At 38.0% G+C, this 18,071-nt stretch overlaps 1 protein-coding gene across 4 annotated transcripts in view; it reads right to left on the bottom strand.

Annotated features, from left to right (window-relative positions):
* STRBP (spermatid perinuclear RNA binding protein) overlaps nt 1-18,071 on the bottom strand; it is a 136,575-nt gene that overhangs the window by 25,362 nt on the left and 93,142 nt on the right. For all 4 annotated transcript variants that reach the window (XM_081803564.1, XM_081803561.1, XM_081803562.1 and 1 more), the window contains exons 9-12: nt 17,622-17,719; nt 17,297-17,408; nt 4,307-4,399; nt 3,453-3,652 (exon numbers count right to left, since the gene is read on the bottom strand). In XM_081803564.1, coding sequence (XP_081659690.1) covers nt 3,453-3,652; nt 4,307-4,399; nt 17,297-17,408; nt 17,622-17,719 — 503 coding nt within the window. The remainder of the gene's footprint in view (nt 1-3,452; nt 3,653-4,306; nt 4,400-17,296; nt 17,409-17,621; nt 17,720-18,071) is intronic.

Consider the following 18,071-nt stretch of genomic DNA (forward strand, 5'->3'; position numbering starts at 1 on the left):
ATTTATTTGTTATTGCAGCAATATATTTCACTACACTATAGTTTATATAACTGATGGATAATCTCAAGGGGTACAGTATATTTGCAATACAGACCAGCTAACAAAAAAATGTAAAATTATGTCATTTTCCTATGAATACATGAGATTATTAACTAGTATATGCTACAAAAGCTAAAGAAAAAAAAAGTAATGAGTTCTCAGACCTCTAGAACGAAAGTTTGCTTGGAATCAATACTGAAGCCAAAAAACTGATACACCAAAAAAGTGGTTTCAAGTGTCTGGCAAACAAATCATATCTAATAAACACATCAATTGGGCTGAAAAATCACAAGATTATTCCTGGAAACAAGGTGACTGGGAAATTCAGTATAACCATGCCCTCCCCCCGCCCACCCAGAAGGGGGTTGAGGCTGGGAAAGCTGATAACCTCAAAGACTACAGGACAGGGGCGCCGGGTGGCTCAGTCGTTTAGCGTCTGCCTTCGGCTCAGGTCATGATCCCAGGGTCCTGGGATTGAGCCCCGCATTGGGCTCCCTGCTCAGCAGGAAGCCTGCTTCTCCCTCTCATACTCCCCCTACTTGTGTTCCCTCTCTCGCTGTGTCTCTGTCAAATAAATAAATAAAATCTTTAAAAGAAAAAAAAGACTACAGGACAAAGGTGAAAAGAAAACACATGAAAACATACTCTACTGTATGGCTCTCCACTCAAAAGAAAGTCCTATCCATGGCTTCTGGATGGTGGAGAGCTGATGGCTGCAAGAACCTCTCCCAAAGAGCCTTCACTCCTTGTCCTGACCTTTTCCGTACAATGACTAAGATTTCTTTTCATGGAATATCGCTGATTATGTTCTTTGTGAGGGACTATCAGAAAAAAGGGCTGGAAGAGGAAAGAAAAGATTGGCAACTGATCTCCATCACTTCAGGCTGCCTACTGCTGGAGGTCAGGCTCCTGTGGCAGGAACCGCTTTTTCGTATTTTGTTTTGATTTGATTCTCTAGTGTGATTTGTCTTAACAGGTACAGACTCCTACCAAACTACTGAGTAAGAAATCTAAGGATTTTTATCTAGTGGGAACCACTTTCATGTCAGATATAAACCACTCTCAAATTCATCTGTAAAACAGAACCTGAAACTTGTATATAGATGGCAGTTTGGCAATATATGCCTGGCATATAATAGGAAGCCCAATACCTATTTAATGAATTAATGGATCACTCAAATGTGCCCTCTTCTTGATCTAATTTCATTTCTAGAATTTGTCTTTACTTGTTACTTTTGTTTTTTTAATGTAAGCTCTACACCCAACACGGGGCTTGAACTCACGACCCTGAGGATTAAGAGTCGCATGTTCTACCGACCAGAGCCAGCTAGGTGACCCTAACATATATCTTAAGGGATAATGAGACTAGTTTAAAAAGATGTAAAGCAACCAACTGGCAGCATCTAAATCTAAAAGATCAGTTACATTACGGTAGATTGACAATAAAAAAAATATTAGGCCATCACTAAAAAGGAGAACAATCTTTGTGATAACTATAAAAAAAAGCCCTCATATTCTTAGATGAACAAAAATAATACTTGTTTTAATTATATATTTTGTATTCCCACTATGTAGGTCCCACCACTCCTAATCTAAAACTCTTGGGGCCAGATTGTTTCGAGAATTCATAGTTTTTCAGAGTTTAGAAAGCGAATACAAAATATTTACTATATATTTTCCAAATCCCCAGTTGAGTTCAGGTGCTACCCCATGTTTGTGCAAAGGAACATATAAAATATTCACACGAAATGGAATAATAAAGACTAAAAGTAGTTCTACAACAATTCAGGTCAGGTTTTCCCATCAAGTGAGTTTTCATCAAACTTCAGGAATTATTTTTCATTTTCAGTGCTTTATGGATTTTGGAACTGCAGGTTTTAAAAAAAAAAGGCTTGGAAAAATACATACCAAAATGTTAATAGTAATTATGAGAACAAATAGCATCTAAATCCTGTCATATTACAAAATCTCCCACTGTTCTTACTCCCAAATTTTACTGAATTACAAGTTGGTATGAGGCCACTAGCTTACATTAAAGGCAATCATAACAAACAACCCACAAATTTTCACTGCATCACATATGATGTTTAAGGATGTCACTGCAATCCTTTTTTATGAAGACCCACTCAAGGAGAATGTCCATTTGATCTGTATACCAAAACAACTATGACTCTTATAATCAACTGTCTTATGTCACTATGTCAACAGTTCTTATGTCACTATGAAGGGATATTTCATAAGCTTTTTGAGTCAGATTCTAGAGAACTGAGATCTTAATTTGTGACTCATTCTCAGCATACATTATGGGGCTAAGTTACTGAGCCGTATTTTTAGCTTTATTCCTGGATTCATTTTTTTCCCTCATTCTTCATTTTTTCTGCCTCATTTTAAACTCTCACTATTTCATCATACTTGAAGTACCCCTTTTGTAAACAAGACACAACATAAGTGTTGTTTTATATGTTTACAGTTTAGTTATTATTTTCCTACATTGTGCTTATTACTACCTGCCTTAGAATTTATTCATTTGTATATTTGTTGTCTGTCTCCAATCCTTTCCACACTAGAATGCAGGCTCCAGGAGGCCAAGGGCTTTGTTTTGTTCACTGCTATATCCTTAGAATCTAGGACAATGTTCACATCTTTATTAATAATACTTACAAAATGGAATGATCATGAAAACAGACCAATTCTGTCTTATGCCATACTGTTACATAATAGAACTTTTCTTAAATTAAAATTGATCTTTAGTCTACACGATCTTTGACATTTTCACATTTGTCTACAAGAGGGCAAATGTACTCATGGAAAAATTCCAGGATTTAGGGACTTTCTACAAACCTACATGCATGTTTGGTTGGTTCGATCCTGGACCTTATTCCCTACGGAAATAATGTGAAATACAGAAAAGGCACCATATGCAGGAAGATAATAATTAAATTTATTTATGACCGGCAAAGTCTGCAAACAGCAAAATATTCAATGAATAGTAAAATGTCTAAACAAATAATAGTATATCCATATCATGTTAATCATTTGGTCATTAAAAATTATTTGTGAGGATTTTAATAACCTGAGAAAACATTGATGACATAGTAAATGAAAAAAAATCAGAGGATAAATTACATACACTCTGTGAGCTCAACCTAAACAAACATACTATATATAAATATTAATGATCTGCCCCATATTTTTTATGTCTTTACTTTCCTCTGCATTTTCCAAATTTTATTTGGAATATACATATTATTTTATAATGAAAAAAGAAAAATTCTGTAATCCAGAGGTGACAAAAATCTTTATGTAATTATCATTAAAATCTTTAAAAAGTCTGTTAATTTATTTTAGAAAAATAAGCACCTTATTTACAACATAAAATAACAAAGCCCTGCTAAATAAATGCAGTACTGTACCTTCACTGCTACATGAAGTTTTGCTGTTTTCTTGGATGGCCCTGAGGCTTCATATGTTGTACCATCCACATCTACAGACATTGTGAAGACTGGGGCGTGGACAGGGCCAGACTGAGACAAAAGCTTATATTGAAGCCCAGGTCTGATCTGATTTAGCCTCATTAGTGCATTCATAAGGTCTATTGCTTTACTATCCAGAACTGTTTAAAACAAAAACAAAAATAAAACAAAACAAAAAGAATGAGATCAGAAATTAAACTATTTTGTTTTTAATCTATGCATCTGTAGGTTCTGAGTGACCACTATAAATTCACCAGGCTTTAAAAAACAAGAATTTGAAAACACATATACAAATTAATTTCACTTCATAACTATAAAATCACTTTAATTATACTAACACTACTGTACAAGTGATGTGAATTATTATATCTATAACATCAATTTTAGTTTGTCAATACTAATATATCTGAAGCAATGAAGACTGAAAACAAAAGAAAGTTATCCAATCATCAATTTCTCAGTTAAGCTATATTCTTAAAACTCCAATTCAGGGCGCCTGGGTGGCTCAGTTGGTTAAGCGACTGCCTTCGGCTCAGGTCATGATCCTGGAGTCCCGGGATCGAGTCCCGCATCGGGCTCCCTGCTCGGCAGGGAGTCTGCTTCTCCCTCTGACCTTCCCCTCTCTCATGCTCTCTATCTCATTCTCTCTCAAATGAATAAATAAAATCTTAAAAAAAAAAAAAAAAAACTCCAATTCAAATCAATCAAATTCTTCAATTTGTAATTTTTATTTTCCTGTCTGAGACTATAAATCTTTTCTAGTTCACATCTCTAAGAAGAAAGATTTTATATACTTTTCCTTAAGTTTCGTTTCATCTTCTTATTGGGATCTTTATCATCCCCTAATCCATCTTCAAATGGCCTCTTCAGAGCTGAAGACCCAGCACCTAAAAAAATTATAAGAGATTCATTATCATTCAAAACAATGTGTCTACTTACTCCACCAAATGTAGCTAATAATATACTCCACCATATGGAAGCGCCTGGGTGGCGCAGTCATTAAGCGTCTGCCTTCGGCTCAGGTCCTGATCCCAGGGTCCTGGGATCGAGTCCCACATCGGGCTCCCTGCTCCACAGGAAGCCTGCTTCTCCCTCTCCCACTCCCCCTGCTTGTGTTCCCTCTCTCATGCTCTCTCTCTGTCAAATAAATAAATAAAATCTTTAAAAAAATTAAAAAAATAAAAATAAAAAAAATATATACTCCACCATATGTATCTAATATGTTCAGGAAGGAAAATCTTAGGAATCACAAAGACCATAGTACTTTCACTGATCAATTAAATTACCATATATATAATCTTATAATAGCAAAAATGTTTAAATGAATCTTTATGAAACAATTTAATACTACCCCTTTATATCAATATTTATTTTCCTATTTATTTATATGTACTGATAAACATTTGCACAAATATCTTTGCATTTTTCTTTTTTTTTTTAAGATTTTATTTATTTATTTGACAGAGAGAGAGAGATAGCAAGAGAGGGAACACAAACAGGGGGAGTGGGAGATGGAGAAGCAGGCTTCCCACTGAGCAGGGAGCCCAATATGAGTCTCAATCCCAGGACCCTGGGATCATGGCCTGAGCCGAAGGCAGACGCTTAACGACTGAGCCACCCAGGCGCCCCATCTTTGCATTTTTCACACCTGTATGTACATGAACAGGAAAAAGTCTAGAAAGATATATAACAAAATGTTAAAGGTAGTTATCTCTGGGGGAAGGATTTATTTTCATTTATGTCTTTTCAGATATGTCTATAATTTAACATTTATTATGTGTATAAATTTTTTAAGCACATATATTAAAATCTTATGCTTTTGGAATTCTATTTCTCACACTACAAACCATTCTTTTGTCTGCCTACTCAAATCCTATTCAAGATTTTATTTACATAATCAAAATAATCTGGTACTGGCACAAAAATAAACACACAGATCAATGGAACAGAAAAGAAACCCAGAAATAAACCCACACCTATATGGTCAATTCATCTTCAACAAAGCAGGAAAGAATATACAATGGGAAAAGAAGAGTCTCTTTAACAAATGGTGTTGGGAAAACTGAACAGCCACATGCAAAAGAAACTGGACCACTTTCTTACACCATACATACAAATAAATTCAAAATGGATTAAAGAACTAAATGTGAGACCTTAAACCATAAAAATCCTAGAAGAGAACACAGGCAATAACCTCTTTGACATCAGCCATAGCAACTTTTTCCTAAATATGTCTCCTGAGGCAAGGGAAAGAAAAACAAAAATAAACTATTGGGACTATATTAAAATAAAAAGCTTCTGCACAGCAAAAGAAATAACAAAACTAAAAGGCAACCTATGGAATGGGAGAAGATATTTGCAAATGACATATCTGATAAAGGGTTAGTATCCAAAATATATAAAGAACTAACACAACTCAACACCCAAAAACCAAATAATCCAATTTAAAAATGGGCAGGGGTGCCTGATTAGCTCAGTTGGTGGAGCATGAGACTCGATCTCAGGGTTGTGAGTCCAAGCCCCATGTTGGGTGTAGAGATTACTTAAAAAAAAAAAAAGGACAGAAGACATGTCTCCAAAGAAGACATACAGATGGCCAACAGACACATGAAAAGATGCTCCACATCACTCATCATCAGGGAAATGCAGATCAAAACCACAATGAGATACCACCACACACCTGTCAGTATGGCTAAAATCAAAAACACAAGAAACAAGTTTTGGTGAGAATGTGGAGAGAAAGGAACCCTCTGCACCACTGGTGGGAATGCAAACTCATGCAGCCACTGTGGAAAACAGTATGGAGGTTCTTCAAAAAGTTACAGACCTACCCTACGATCCAGCAATCATGGTACTGGGTTACCCAAAGAATACAAAAACACTAATTCAAAGGGATACACGCGCACTGATGTTTACAGCAGTTTGATTTACAACAGCCAAGATATGGAAGCAGCCCAAGTGCACATCAATAGATGAACAGATAAAGATGTGGTGTGTATGTGTGTGTGTGAATATAAATATGTATATCTCATTCTTTATTTTATATATATGTATCCTGCATGTGTGTGTGTGTGTGTGTAATGGAATATTATTCAGTCATTAAAAAAAAGAATGAAATCTTACCATTTGCAATGACATGGGTGGAGCCAGAAAGTATAATGCTAAGCAAAAAAGTCAGAGAAAGACAAATACCATATGATTTCACTCATATGTGGAATTTAAGAAACAAACGAGCAAAGGGAAAAAAGAGAGATTAAGAAAGAGAACAAACTGGGCACCTGGGTGGCTCAGATGGTTAAGCGACTGCCTTCGGCTCAGGTCATGATCCCAGGGTCCTGGGATCGAGTCCTGCATTGGGCTCCCTGCTTGGCGGGGAGCCTGCTTCTCCCTCTCCCTCTGCCTGCCACTCCCCACCCCCCCCCGCTTGTGCTCTGTGTCAAATAAATAAAATCTTAAAATAAAATCTTAAAAAAAAGAAAGAAAGAAAGAGATCAAACTGATGGTTACCAGAAGGGAGGGGGGGTGAGGGGTTGAGTAAATATATGATGGGGACCAAGGAGTGCACCTGTCATGACGAGCACCAGGTAATGTATGGAACTGTTGAATCATTATATTTTATACCTAAAACTAATATAACACTGTACATTAACTGGAATTAAAATAAAAACTTTAAAAAAAAGATCTTATTTACAGTTCATCTTCTTCAACCTTCCTCTCATCTCAACTTTCTAAAATAATTTCTATGTTATTAGAAACCAGGTGTCACATGTAGAATTGTGCCACTGCCTACTTCAAATATAGAGATCTTGTATTTCCCCTAAACTCGATGAACATCAAAGATACTTTCTCCTTGTCTTGTATCTTATAAACTATCTAGCATAAGACTTATAAAGGATATATAATGGTTATGGAACAAAAACTAACTACTGATTAGCAATCAATTTCTTGAATAAAGCAGCTAGCTAATAACATTGTCAGGTATAAGGGAGGAACTTGGCTGTCCAAGTTAAAAACAATCAGGGAAAAGCTCATCAATATGTGTAAGGACTCTAAAGAACTCTGTGTCTTCAACTTAAAAGTTCGTTGTTGGGTTTTTCCAAAAGGAAAGTTCTACGCAACAGATTCATTCCACAAGATTTCTAGATACTTCTAGTGAAACTCTGTAATAATACTGAGATTAACTATATATTCTCTGATCATCAAGATTTACTGTCCCTTGTGGTAAACACTGCCTTCAGCATTTGCTTGAGTCAATACTTACCACTCAGGTCAATCAATCTTGATGCTCTCTTCAATAAAAACAATATTTGCTTTTATCTGCTTAGTATCATATTTCATTTGCATTACATAAAACTGAGTGTGCCAGTCTCCCAGAATGGAGTTCTTACAAGATAAAAGTTAAAAAGGAATGATGTCTATTCAATCACTCTCCCACTCATAAAGTTACATTAAAAGCTGCTTCCTGATTGCCTGGAAATCACAAGCTGGCTTAAACACACAGATCTATTTTCTAATCCTGCAGCTACATAAAGAGAGTTCCATGGATTAAGCTTCATTCTACCATCCCAGCCACAGGGTTGTAAAATCTGGTGTTAATCATAATAGTAATGTGAGCAAAAAAAAAGGCTTGCTTTACAAAAAGCAAGTAGTTTTCAATCTCTATAATATCTAGAAATGAGAAGTGATCATTTGAGAGGCAACAGTTTTGAATAATATGAGTTTACCATATGCTTGGCACTGTGCTTAATACCTTAACTGTAAATGTCTTCACTTAAATGTATTAACTTATTCAATCCTCACAAGCACCTATGAAGCCTATACTTTTATCATAATTTTTTAAATTTTATTATGTTATGTTAGTCACCATTCATTACATCATTAGTTTTTGATTACTTTTATCATAATTTCATTCTTATATTCATTCAACAATAAATATTGAGTTTTTTCTTTTTTCTTTTTTTTTTTTTAAAGAGAGAGAGCGAGGGGCACCCGTGGCTCAGTCGTTAAGCGTCTGCCTTCAGCTCAGGTCATGATCCCAGGGTCCTGGGATCGAGCCCCGCATCAGGCTCCCTGCTCCGCGGGAAGTCTGCTTCTCCCTCCCCCACTCCCTCTGCTTGTGTTCCTGCTCTCGCTATCTCTCTCTCTGTCAAATAAATAAAATCTTTTAAAAAAAGAGAGAGAGAGCAGGGAGGGAGGAGGAGAGGGAGAGAGAGAGAGAGAGAGAATCTTAAGCAGGCTCCACTCCCAGTGCTGAGCCAATGAGGGGCTTGATCTCATGACCCTGAGATCATGACCTGAGCCGAAATCAAGAGTCAGACACCCAACTGACTGAGCCACCCAGATGCCCCTAATTGAGCAGGACAATTTTAGGGGCTGGACATGTAACAGAACAAAACAATGTCTCAAAGAGTTTATGCATAGTGGTGGAAACTAATTATATATCATAAGATGGTCAGCAAAATGGGAGAAAAATAAGAGGCTTGAGGGGGTGGAGGTGTTGCTATTTTATATGTGGTGCTCATCAGCAGGGTCAGAGAGATATCACAGATAAGGTGACCCTCTGATGAAGACCTGATGAAAATAACAGAGTGAGCCATTCAGAGATTTGGGGAAGAACCCCAGGCAGAGAAAACAGCAAATACAAAGGTCTTAAGATATGAATATGCTAAGAAACACCACAAAGGCCTGAGTGGTTGGAGTAGCCTAAACAAGAAGGGGATGATTACAGAAGATGAGGAGGGGCAGTAACTGTCAACCCTAGCTGCCACCAATTCACCAGAGGAACTTTCACAAAATACTTAAGTTCCACTATTCAGTATGAGAAGTAAGTAAATTCAAAAAGCCTTCCTCAGAAAAGCAACTAGAAAAGCTGGAGAAAAGGTAGAAAAAATATCTATTCCTGGACACTAAAGAACTGTGGAGTCAAGATACGGGAGATAATGGAAACCCTGCACTAGAGGCCATATTTCCCCTAGGTGCATCTTCCAAATCCAAGAGAAGCCACTAAGAACTGGACAGAGTAACTTTTAGCAGGCACTCAGGACTCAGGGGTCAAAAACTGAAGTTCAAAAAAAAAAAAAAACTGAAGTTCACCAAGCAAAGAAGGCCTGTTGAATCTCCCACACTGGGGGCTGGGCCTCTGCAATGTCATACACTAGAAGTAAATAAAGTAGAAATAGTCTGGATCTCACATGAACTCGAGCCCATCTTAATCCTTGATTGCATTCAAATGATCCAGGATCACCAATTCCACTAACCATTGCCCAGAAACAAATGTAAATCCTCCAAGATATCATTACCCTAGGTTTTTAACTCTCTACAACTGTTCATTTAAAGTGTCCAGCACTCATAATAACTAAGTACATGAGAAGACAAGATAATGTGATCAAAAAACAAGGGACGGATCAGACAACAGAAACAGACCCAAAAGGACCCAAATGACTGACCTTTCAAAAACGCACTTTATTAAAAAGAATGATCAGAATGTTAAAAAAAAAAAAAAGACAACAAGAAGAATTTCTGGCAGAAAATCTGAAACTTTAAAAAGTTTCTCTTTTTTTTCAGAGTATGAATCATTTACAAAAACCACGTACGGGGCCATAAAATAAGTCTCAAGAAATATCAAAGGACAGAAATCATAAAAAGTATGTTCTCAGATCACAGAATAAGCAAGAACTCATATAAAATAAAGAGATAACTAGAAAATCCTCATTTGTCTGGAAATAAAGCGATGACATCTAAATGGCTCATATGTCAAAGAGCTGATAACAAGGGAAAACAAAAAATAGTTTTAACTAAGCAAGAATGAAAATACTCATGTCAAAAGAGTGTAGGGATGCCTGGATGGCTCAGTCAGTTGGGCGTCTGCCTTCGGCTCAGGTCATGATCTCAGGGTCCTGGGATGGAGCCCCACGTTGAGCCCCATATTGGGCTCCATGCTCAGTGGGGAGTCTGCTTCTCCCTCTCCCTCTGTGCTCTCTCTCGCTCTCTCTGAAGTAAATAATCTTAAAAAAAAAGAGAGAGAGAGAGAGCATAACACAGGGTGCCTGGGTAGTTCAATCAGTTAAGCATCCAACTCTTGATTTCAGCTCAGGTCAAGATCTCAGGATCTTGAGATCAAGCCCTGCATCTGCTCTAGGCTCAGTGGGGAGTCTGCTTGAGATTCTCTCTCTCCCTCTCCCTTTGCCCCTCCCCCTACACTCACACATGCTCTAAAATAAATAAATCTTAAAAAAAAGTGTAATGCACATAAATCTGGGCTTAAAATGGAAAATTTATAGCCTTAGTAGTATATATAATAAGAGACCAAAGGAATCTATTAATAATGTATCCAGCTATCTCAACAAGTTAAAAAAAAAAAACCCAGCAAATAAAACCCAAAGAAGGTAGTGAGGAAAAACAAAGAGCACAGGTCAATGAAATAGAATATAAGCATATACCAGAAGATGATCAACAAAGCCAAAGTTGATTTTTTTTTAAAGCCCGATTTATTTATTTTAGAGAGAGTATACAGGTGCAAGCGGAGGGAGGGGCAGAGGGAGAGGGAGAGAATCTCAAGCAGACACCCTGCTGAGCACAGAGCCCGACTGGGGCTTGATCTCACAACGTGGAGATCATGACCTGAGCCCAAACCAAGAGTCAGATGCTCAACCAACTGAGCCACCCAGGAGCCCCCAAAGCTGATTTTTTTGAAAAGACTCATAAAACTGATAAACCTCTAATGAGAGTGATCAGGGAAAAAAGGAGGTATAAAATGTACACAAGAGCACATCACTAAAGATACTGCAGACAATAAAAAAGTAAGATTTTTTTTTTTAAGATTTTATTTATTCATTTGAGACACAGAGATACAGAAAGAGAGCATGAGCAGGGGCAGAGGCAGAGGGAGAGGGAGAAGCAGGCTCCCTGCTGAGCCAGGAGCTGGATGTGGGGCTCGATCCCAGGACCCTGGAATCATCACCTGAGCCAAAGGCAGACGCTTAACCATCTGAGCCACCCAGGCGCCCCCCCAAAAATAAAATCTTATAAACTATTTTTAAATTTGGTAAAATGAACAAATTCCTAGAAAAACACAATTTACCAAAACTCTGGTAAGAAGATAACAGCCCTTTCCCTATTAAGGAAATTAGATCCATAATTTAAAACCTTCCCACAAAGAAAACCACATGCCCAAAAGGCTTTGCTGATAAATTCTTCCAAACATTTAAGGAAGAAATAACATCAATTTTATACAAATTCTTCCAAGGAAAAGAAAAAGAAGGGACACTTCCCAGCTCACTTTGTAAGGCCAGCATAACCTTAGAGCCAAAACTTGACAAAACATTACAACAAAGGAAAACTGCTGGCCAATCTAACAAACAAAAATTTGTGTTTTTGTGAACTGTTCACAAAAACCTACACAAGGATCATTTGTAGCAGTTTTATTTGTAATAGCCCGAAACTGGAAGCGAACAATTGATGTCCTACAACAGGTCCATGGTTAAACGAACTCTGGCTAATCCATGCCATAGAATACTACTCAAGAGTAAAAAGGAAGGAACTACAGACACACACAACAACCTGGACGGACCACAAGGGAATTATGCTGGGGGAGGGAGACACTCTCAAAAGATCACATGTGGTATAACTCCATTTATATAAAATCCTTGAAATAATAAAATCAAAGAGATTGAGAAAAATGCATGGTCTCCAGGGCTTGGGGATAGCTGAAGGGAGAGGAGTGGGTGTGGCTACAAAGGGGCAAAATGAGAGAGATCTTGGTGGTAGTGAAACAGTTCTGCAACTTGATTATGACACTGGTTATACAAATCTACACATGTGATAAAAATGGCATAAAATGTATCAATATCAATTTCTTGGTTTTGATAGTGTACTATAGTTATGTAAGATGTAACCTGGGAGAAACTGGGTGAAGGGAACATGGGACCTCTCTGTACTATCTCTGCAACTTCCTGTGAATCTGTAATTATTTCCAGGTAAGAAGAAAGAAAAAAAATAGAACTGCAGCTTTGCTGAGAACAGACAACAGGGGCAATGGCAGAAGTAGGAAGACCAGACAGGAAAGACAATTGCAATAATCCGGGTGAGAGGCGATGACAGTGTAGGCCAGGATGACAGCAGTGAAGGAGCTAAAGAAATAGCTGAATTCTGGACATATTCTGGAAAGTAAAATAGACAGGGTGTGCCGCTGGTCTGGATCAAAGTGAAAGAGAGGATTCAAAGGGTGAAGGTGTCTGACCTGAGCACATAGACAGAGTTTCCAATGACTGGGACAGGGATAACTATGGAAAGAGCAGATCAGAGGCAGGGTTAAGGACAGGAATTTGGATTTAGACATTTGAGGTTTGAGATGTCTCTTAGACATCCATGTAGAGGCACTGAAGAGGCCTCTGGATATCTGGGTCTGCAGTCAGAGGCTGGTGGCTAGGACTGGTAGTAGAGATATGTATATTTCATGACAAGGGACTAAATGAGGTCACCTAAAGAGTGGGTGTAAATAAATATAAATAGTCTGAGGATTGCACCCTGGGACACTCAAATATTCAGAAATCAGGAAGATGGGGAAAAGCCAACAAAGCTGAGGAGAGGGCTGTGTGGCTAGAAGAAACAAGAGAAAGTAATGACCTAGAAGTCAAATGAAAAGTAGTATTTCATGTCAGAAAAAGTGTGTGACAATGACAAATGCTGCTGAGGATACAGGGCACCAAGAACTTTTTACACACTGCTGGTCAAAGTATAAACTGATATATATAACTATTTACTAGATCATATGCTAGCCTACACTAAATCCTGGATATACACCCCAGGAGCCACATATAAAAATGCTCATAACAATATTGCAGGTGGATGCCAAAAAATGAAAAGACTCCAAGTGTCCTGCAAAAGTAGATGGATAAGCTGTAGTACATTCATAATGGATACTATGTAGCTACTAAAATGAACAAACATTAGCTATAGGCAGCAACATGAATGTATCCCAAACAATGCTGGAGAGAAAGAAGCCAATCACAGAAGATTAAACTTAGTTTGATTCCCTTTCTATAAAATTCTAGGCAATATCACATTGTTTAGGAAAGCATACTCAGGTGGAAAAGCTATAAAGAAAATCAAGGAAATGATTATCAGAAAGTCAGGAATGGTTAGTAGTTCATGGGGCAGGGAGGTGATATGGAGAGATAAACAGATACTTTCTGAGAAGCTAACAATGTTTCTTAAGGATGGTGACTGCATGTAATTTTTTAATCATTATTTTCTAAATGATACATTTTATACTTTTCTGTATACATACTATAACAAAATTTGGGAGAAAAAAAAGTGTTCATCTGCATCAAATGTGGCTAGTCGGCTAAGATGAGGACTGAAAACTAACTGCTGAGGGCAGTAACATGAAAGTCACAACAAAGACTTTGGTAGAGTGGTGAGGAAGAAAGCCTGATTAGAGTAAGTTCTTTTAAAAGTGAAGAAAAGGAGAAAGAATAGGCCACTCTTTCCAAAAGTACTGCTTATAAAGGGGAGGAGAGAATGGGACTCTGTTGGAGGGAACTGCAGAATTGGGGGCGGGGGGGAGAGTTTGGTTTCATCTTTCAATTTTTTTTTTTAAGATTTTATTTATTTATTTGAGGTAGGGGGAGAGAGCACAAGCCAGGGGAGGGAGAGGGAGAAGCAGACTGCTGCTGAGCAGAGAGCCCAATGCAGGGCTCAATCCCAGGACCCTGAGATCATAACCTGAGCTGAAAGCAGATGCTTAACCAACTGAGCCACCCAGGTGCCCCTGGTTTCATCATTCAAATGGGAGGCATTACAGCAAGTTTTTATGGTGATGAGAATGATCCAGTAGGAAGGGAGGAGTTGATGCTGGTGAGAAAAGAGAGAACTGCTGGAATAATGTCCACTTGTAGACAAGTAGAAAGATTGGTCTTAAGAGCCTGGACAGTCTATCACAGTCAAGGGAGTTTATCCAAATACATGAATCCTTTGAGCAAACAAGAGCATCAGATGAGAGTGAAGTGTTGGAAGAGGAAGTATGAAATGAGAAAAGGTGTAAAACAGTTATCTACAAAAACTGGAGAACTCTAGAACTTACAGAAGGATTGCTAGACAACACGAAGGGTCATTTACACCTGAGACCTAAAGGGAAAAGTCAAGATGATTGTATTTTTCCTCCAACGATGTTCAACAGCCTGGTCTAGGTGCAGAATTGGATTTTCCCAGAGTTAGAATTGTGCCAGAAACAGAGGATCGAGGAAGTGAAGGCATGTGCTAGGGAATGATGATGATGATGGACCATGGAATACAATCAGAGAAGGGACAGAAGAGAGAACATGGAGAAGGTGAGAGACTATGAAAAGGTAACAGAATCAGTGGTGAGGCTCAAGAACTGGAGTAAGGGTAATAGAGAATGATGACAAGAGGCAGTTAGAAGTGGGATTCTTAAAAATAAGATTATGGAGAGGGTAGAGTTACTCAAGGCAGGTCTAGGGTACGTTCACAGTATGGGTAACTGAGGTAGGATAGAAGACAAAATATTTGTGGAAGAAGAAACGAAGGAATTAAGAAGTCAAAAGTTTGGGGAAAAAAATCATCTGAGTGCATAATGAAATCACCAAGAATTACAAGAATAAAGTTTAAATGTCAATGTCAGGAAGCTAGGTGCTAAAAACATGAAGATATGAGGAAGAATGCCAAAGGGTCTGGAGGCAATGGCCATGGTCCCCTCCTCCTATAGCTAAGGCACAGATGGGTTAAGTGACTTGCCCAGCTCATGCAGCCAGTAACTGATAGTGCTTGAATGGAAACACTGACAGTCTGGTTCTTTTTTAAGCTATAAATTGACAGATCAACAGTTCCCTAACTTAAACAACAACAACAACAACAAAAAACCTAGCCACACTACAGTAGATATACTTTTTCTTCTAGTGAAAGAAAATATAAAAAAACCAAAAGAGCTGCTATGAATTCAATGATTCAAACAAATTTTTTCTATACTAATCACAAGAATCTCTATAAATATTTGAAAATTTTATTCAATCCACAGACAGTGCTTAATGTCACATGGCTATGTGAATCCTTTTCAAAAAATCTTTGCCCCCCGCCCCCAAAATCTTTGCTTGTGTGAGCACCCTCTGGAATAAGGTGGCTTTCATTCCACAAATACTTATTGAGCATCAGTTTTTAAGCTATATAGTAGGATCTGGAGAATTCCTTATCCCTGAGAAGTTAGGCAGTGATTCTCAAATTTTTATTTTATTTTAAAGATTTTATTTATTTATTTGACAGAGAGAGAGAGACAGCGAGAGAGGGAACACAAGCAGGAGGAGTGGGAGAGGGAGAAGCAGGCTTCCCACTGAGCAGGGAGCCTGATGCGGGGCTCGACCCCAGGACCCTGGGATCATGACCCGAGCCAAAGGCAGACACCCAACAACTGAGCCATCCAGGTGCCCCTATTTTATTTTTTATTTTTTAAAGATTTTATTTACTTGAGAGAGAGAGAGAGTATGAGCAGGGAGAATGGCAGAGGGAGAAGGAGAAGCAGGATCCCCACTGAGCAGGGAGCCCGACACGAGGCTCGATCCCAGGGTCCTGGAATCATGACCTGAGCTGAAGGCAGACACTCAACCGACTGTGCCACCCAGGCACCCCTCAAATTTTTAATCTCAGGACCACTTTATCCTCTTAAAAAATTACTGAACACTCAAAGAGCTTTGTTTTTTGGGTAATATCAACATTTATCATATTAGAAATTAAAACAACTTTAATATAGGATTACACAAAAAAACATTCCATTAGCCAGAGTGATAATGCTATCACATGTCACATGCAGCCTCTGGAAAACTGTACACTCATGAGACAAAGAATGGAAAAGACAAAAAAAAAAAAAAAAAGCCTTAGTATTATTATGAAATAGTTTTGGTTTTGTGGACTCCCTGAAAAGTCTGTTAACCCACTGGAATTCTGTCGTCTAAATAAATAGATTGAGCCATCGCACTATTTTTATCATATAAAAATTATTAGAATAATATCCATTGTGGGAGATGGGCTGAGTCCCAGGTGAAGAATAACTTATGTTAAACATCCCACTTTCTAGCATAACAGGAGATAAGGGAAGGGGGGAAAACATGTACTGTGCACAATGAGGTGAGTAAGTGATTCACATCGGAGTATCTGCTGTAATCCAGACACTGAGTTAGGCATTTTAATCTGACATCAGCCAATAAAGTGGGGGTTATATCCCCACAGAGAGAGATGAACCCATTGCTCAAGGCCTAAAGCTAGTAAGTAGTGGAGCTTTGACTGGAACCAACCGAGGTCATACTGACCCCAAAGTCTGTGCTCTGTCTGTTGAAACTGTGAGTTCAGACAGACTAGGTCAAATGCAATAGTTCTGAATTTTCCAGTATGCTTTTCTCCTCCTCTAGATCTCTTTCTTAGTTACATAACACTTCCAAGCATGACAAAGATCTAACTGGTCAGTGACTATGATAACATCTATTCTCAGCTTACGGCTCATCTTTTCCCCTTCGACCACCAGTTCTCAAAGTGTGGTCTCTAAATCTGTTCAGTAAACTGGATAGATTGGAATCTGGCCAATGTAGCTAAGTGAGTTTGTCACTACTAAGAATAAACGGTAGTAAGCTGATGTTACCGATGAGAGAGAAGAGAAGAAAGTCAAGAAGAAAAGCAATACACAACTTGGATTAACAATAAAGTTCGCTCCACTCTAACAAGAGATGCAGTCCGTGACCATTTCCACCACTGCCCACGTCCACCCCCAATAAAACACTCACCTTCTTTATCAGTAACTGACCAGGAATATTTCTGAAAAGGCTTACTAGATGGAAGGGGGTCCATCTCCAGCACTTTATAAATCTGGCCAAAGGCTGATAGTCTGAGTGCATGCTAAAGAACAAAAGATTTATTTATTCAAATTTCAATGGCCATTCATAAAGTCTTTAGTACAAGTAACTAAAAAGACATTCATTAAATGTTATGCTTATGATGGCAAAAGTCCCTAATAACAGACAAGAAAAAAAGTGTTTAAATGGAATGATTCAGAAAATGAAGACATGATCTTTCTCTAAACAGATCATTGTGACATGTCCCATCTTTTACCTGTGCGCTGTGGGTAATATCTTCTTTTTGCTGGATGGTCATATAGCTGAGAGCATCTGTTGGGTCTCGCTCACAAGGATCATGTAGACCAGGACCCCCTTTGGCAAAGGCAAAAGAAAAACACAAGCACCACTTAGAACTGAGTTTAGAATTCCATGAACTAACACAAAAGAGAGAAAAGAATGGAGAGAAAAACAAAAACAAAAACAAAAACTGAGGAACTAGGTTAAAAGTCTGCTCAATTAAATGGAATAAAAAGGACTCTCTCATTTTCAATATGTTAACACTTAAATGTCCTTATTTTACTGGAAGTCACTTGCGTATCTAAGGACAAAATTGGGTCTTACTCTGAGAATTTAGAAACAGCATGATGAACCATCCCAGATCTTTAAAGGGATTACATATGTAAAATAAGACAAAATTTAATTTTTCCAAATTAAACACCAGACT

This window comes from Leptonychotes weddellii, chromosome 14 (assembly GCF_054177405.1).
Source record: "Leptonychotes weddellii isolate Sample4059 chromosome 14, ASM5417740v2, whole genome shotgun sequence".
Taxonomy (NCBI): Eukaryota; Metazoa; Chordata; class Mammalia; order Carnivora; family Phocidae; genus Leptonychotes; species Leptonychotes weddellii.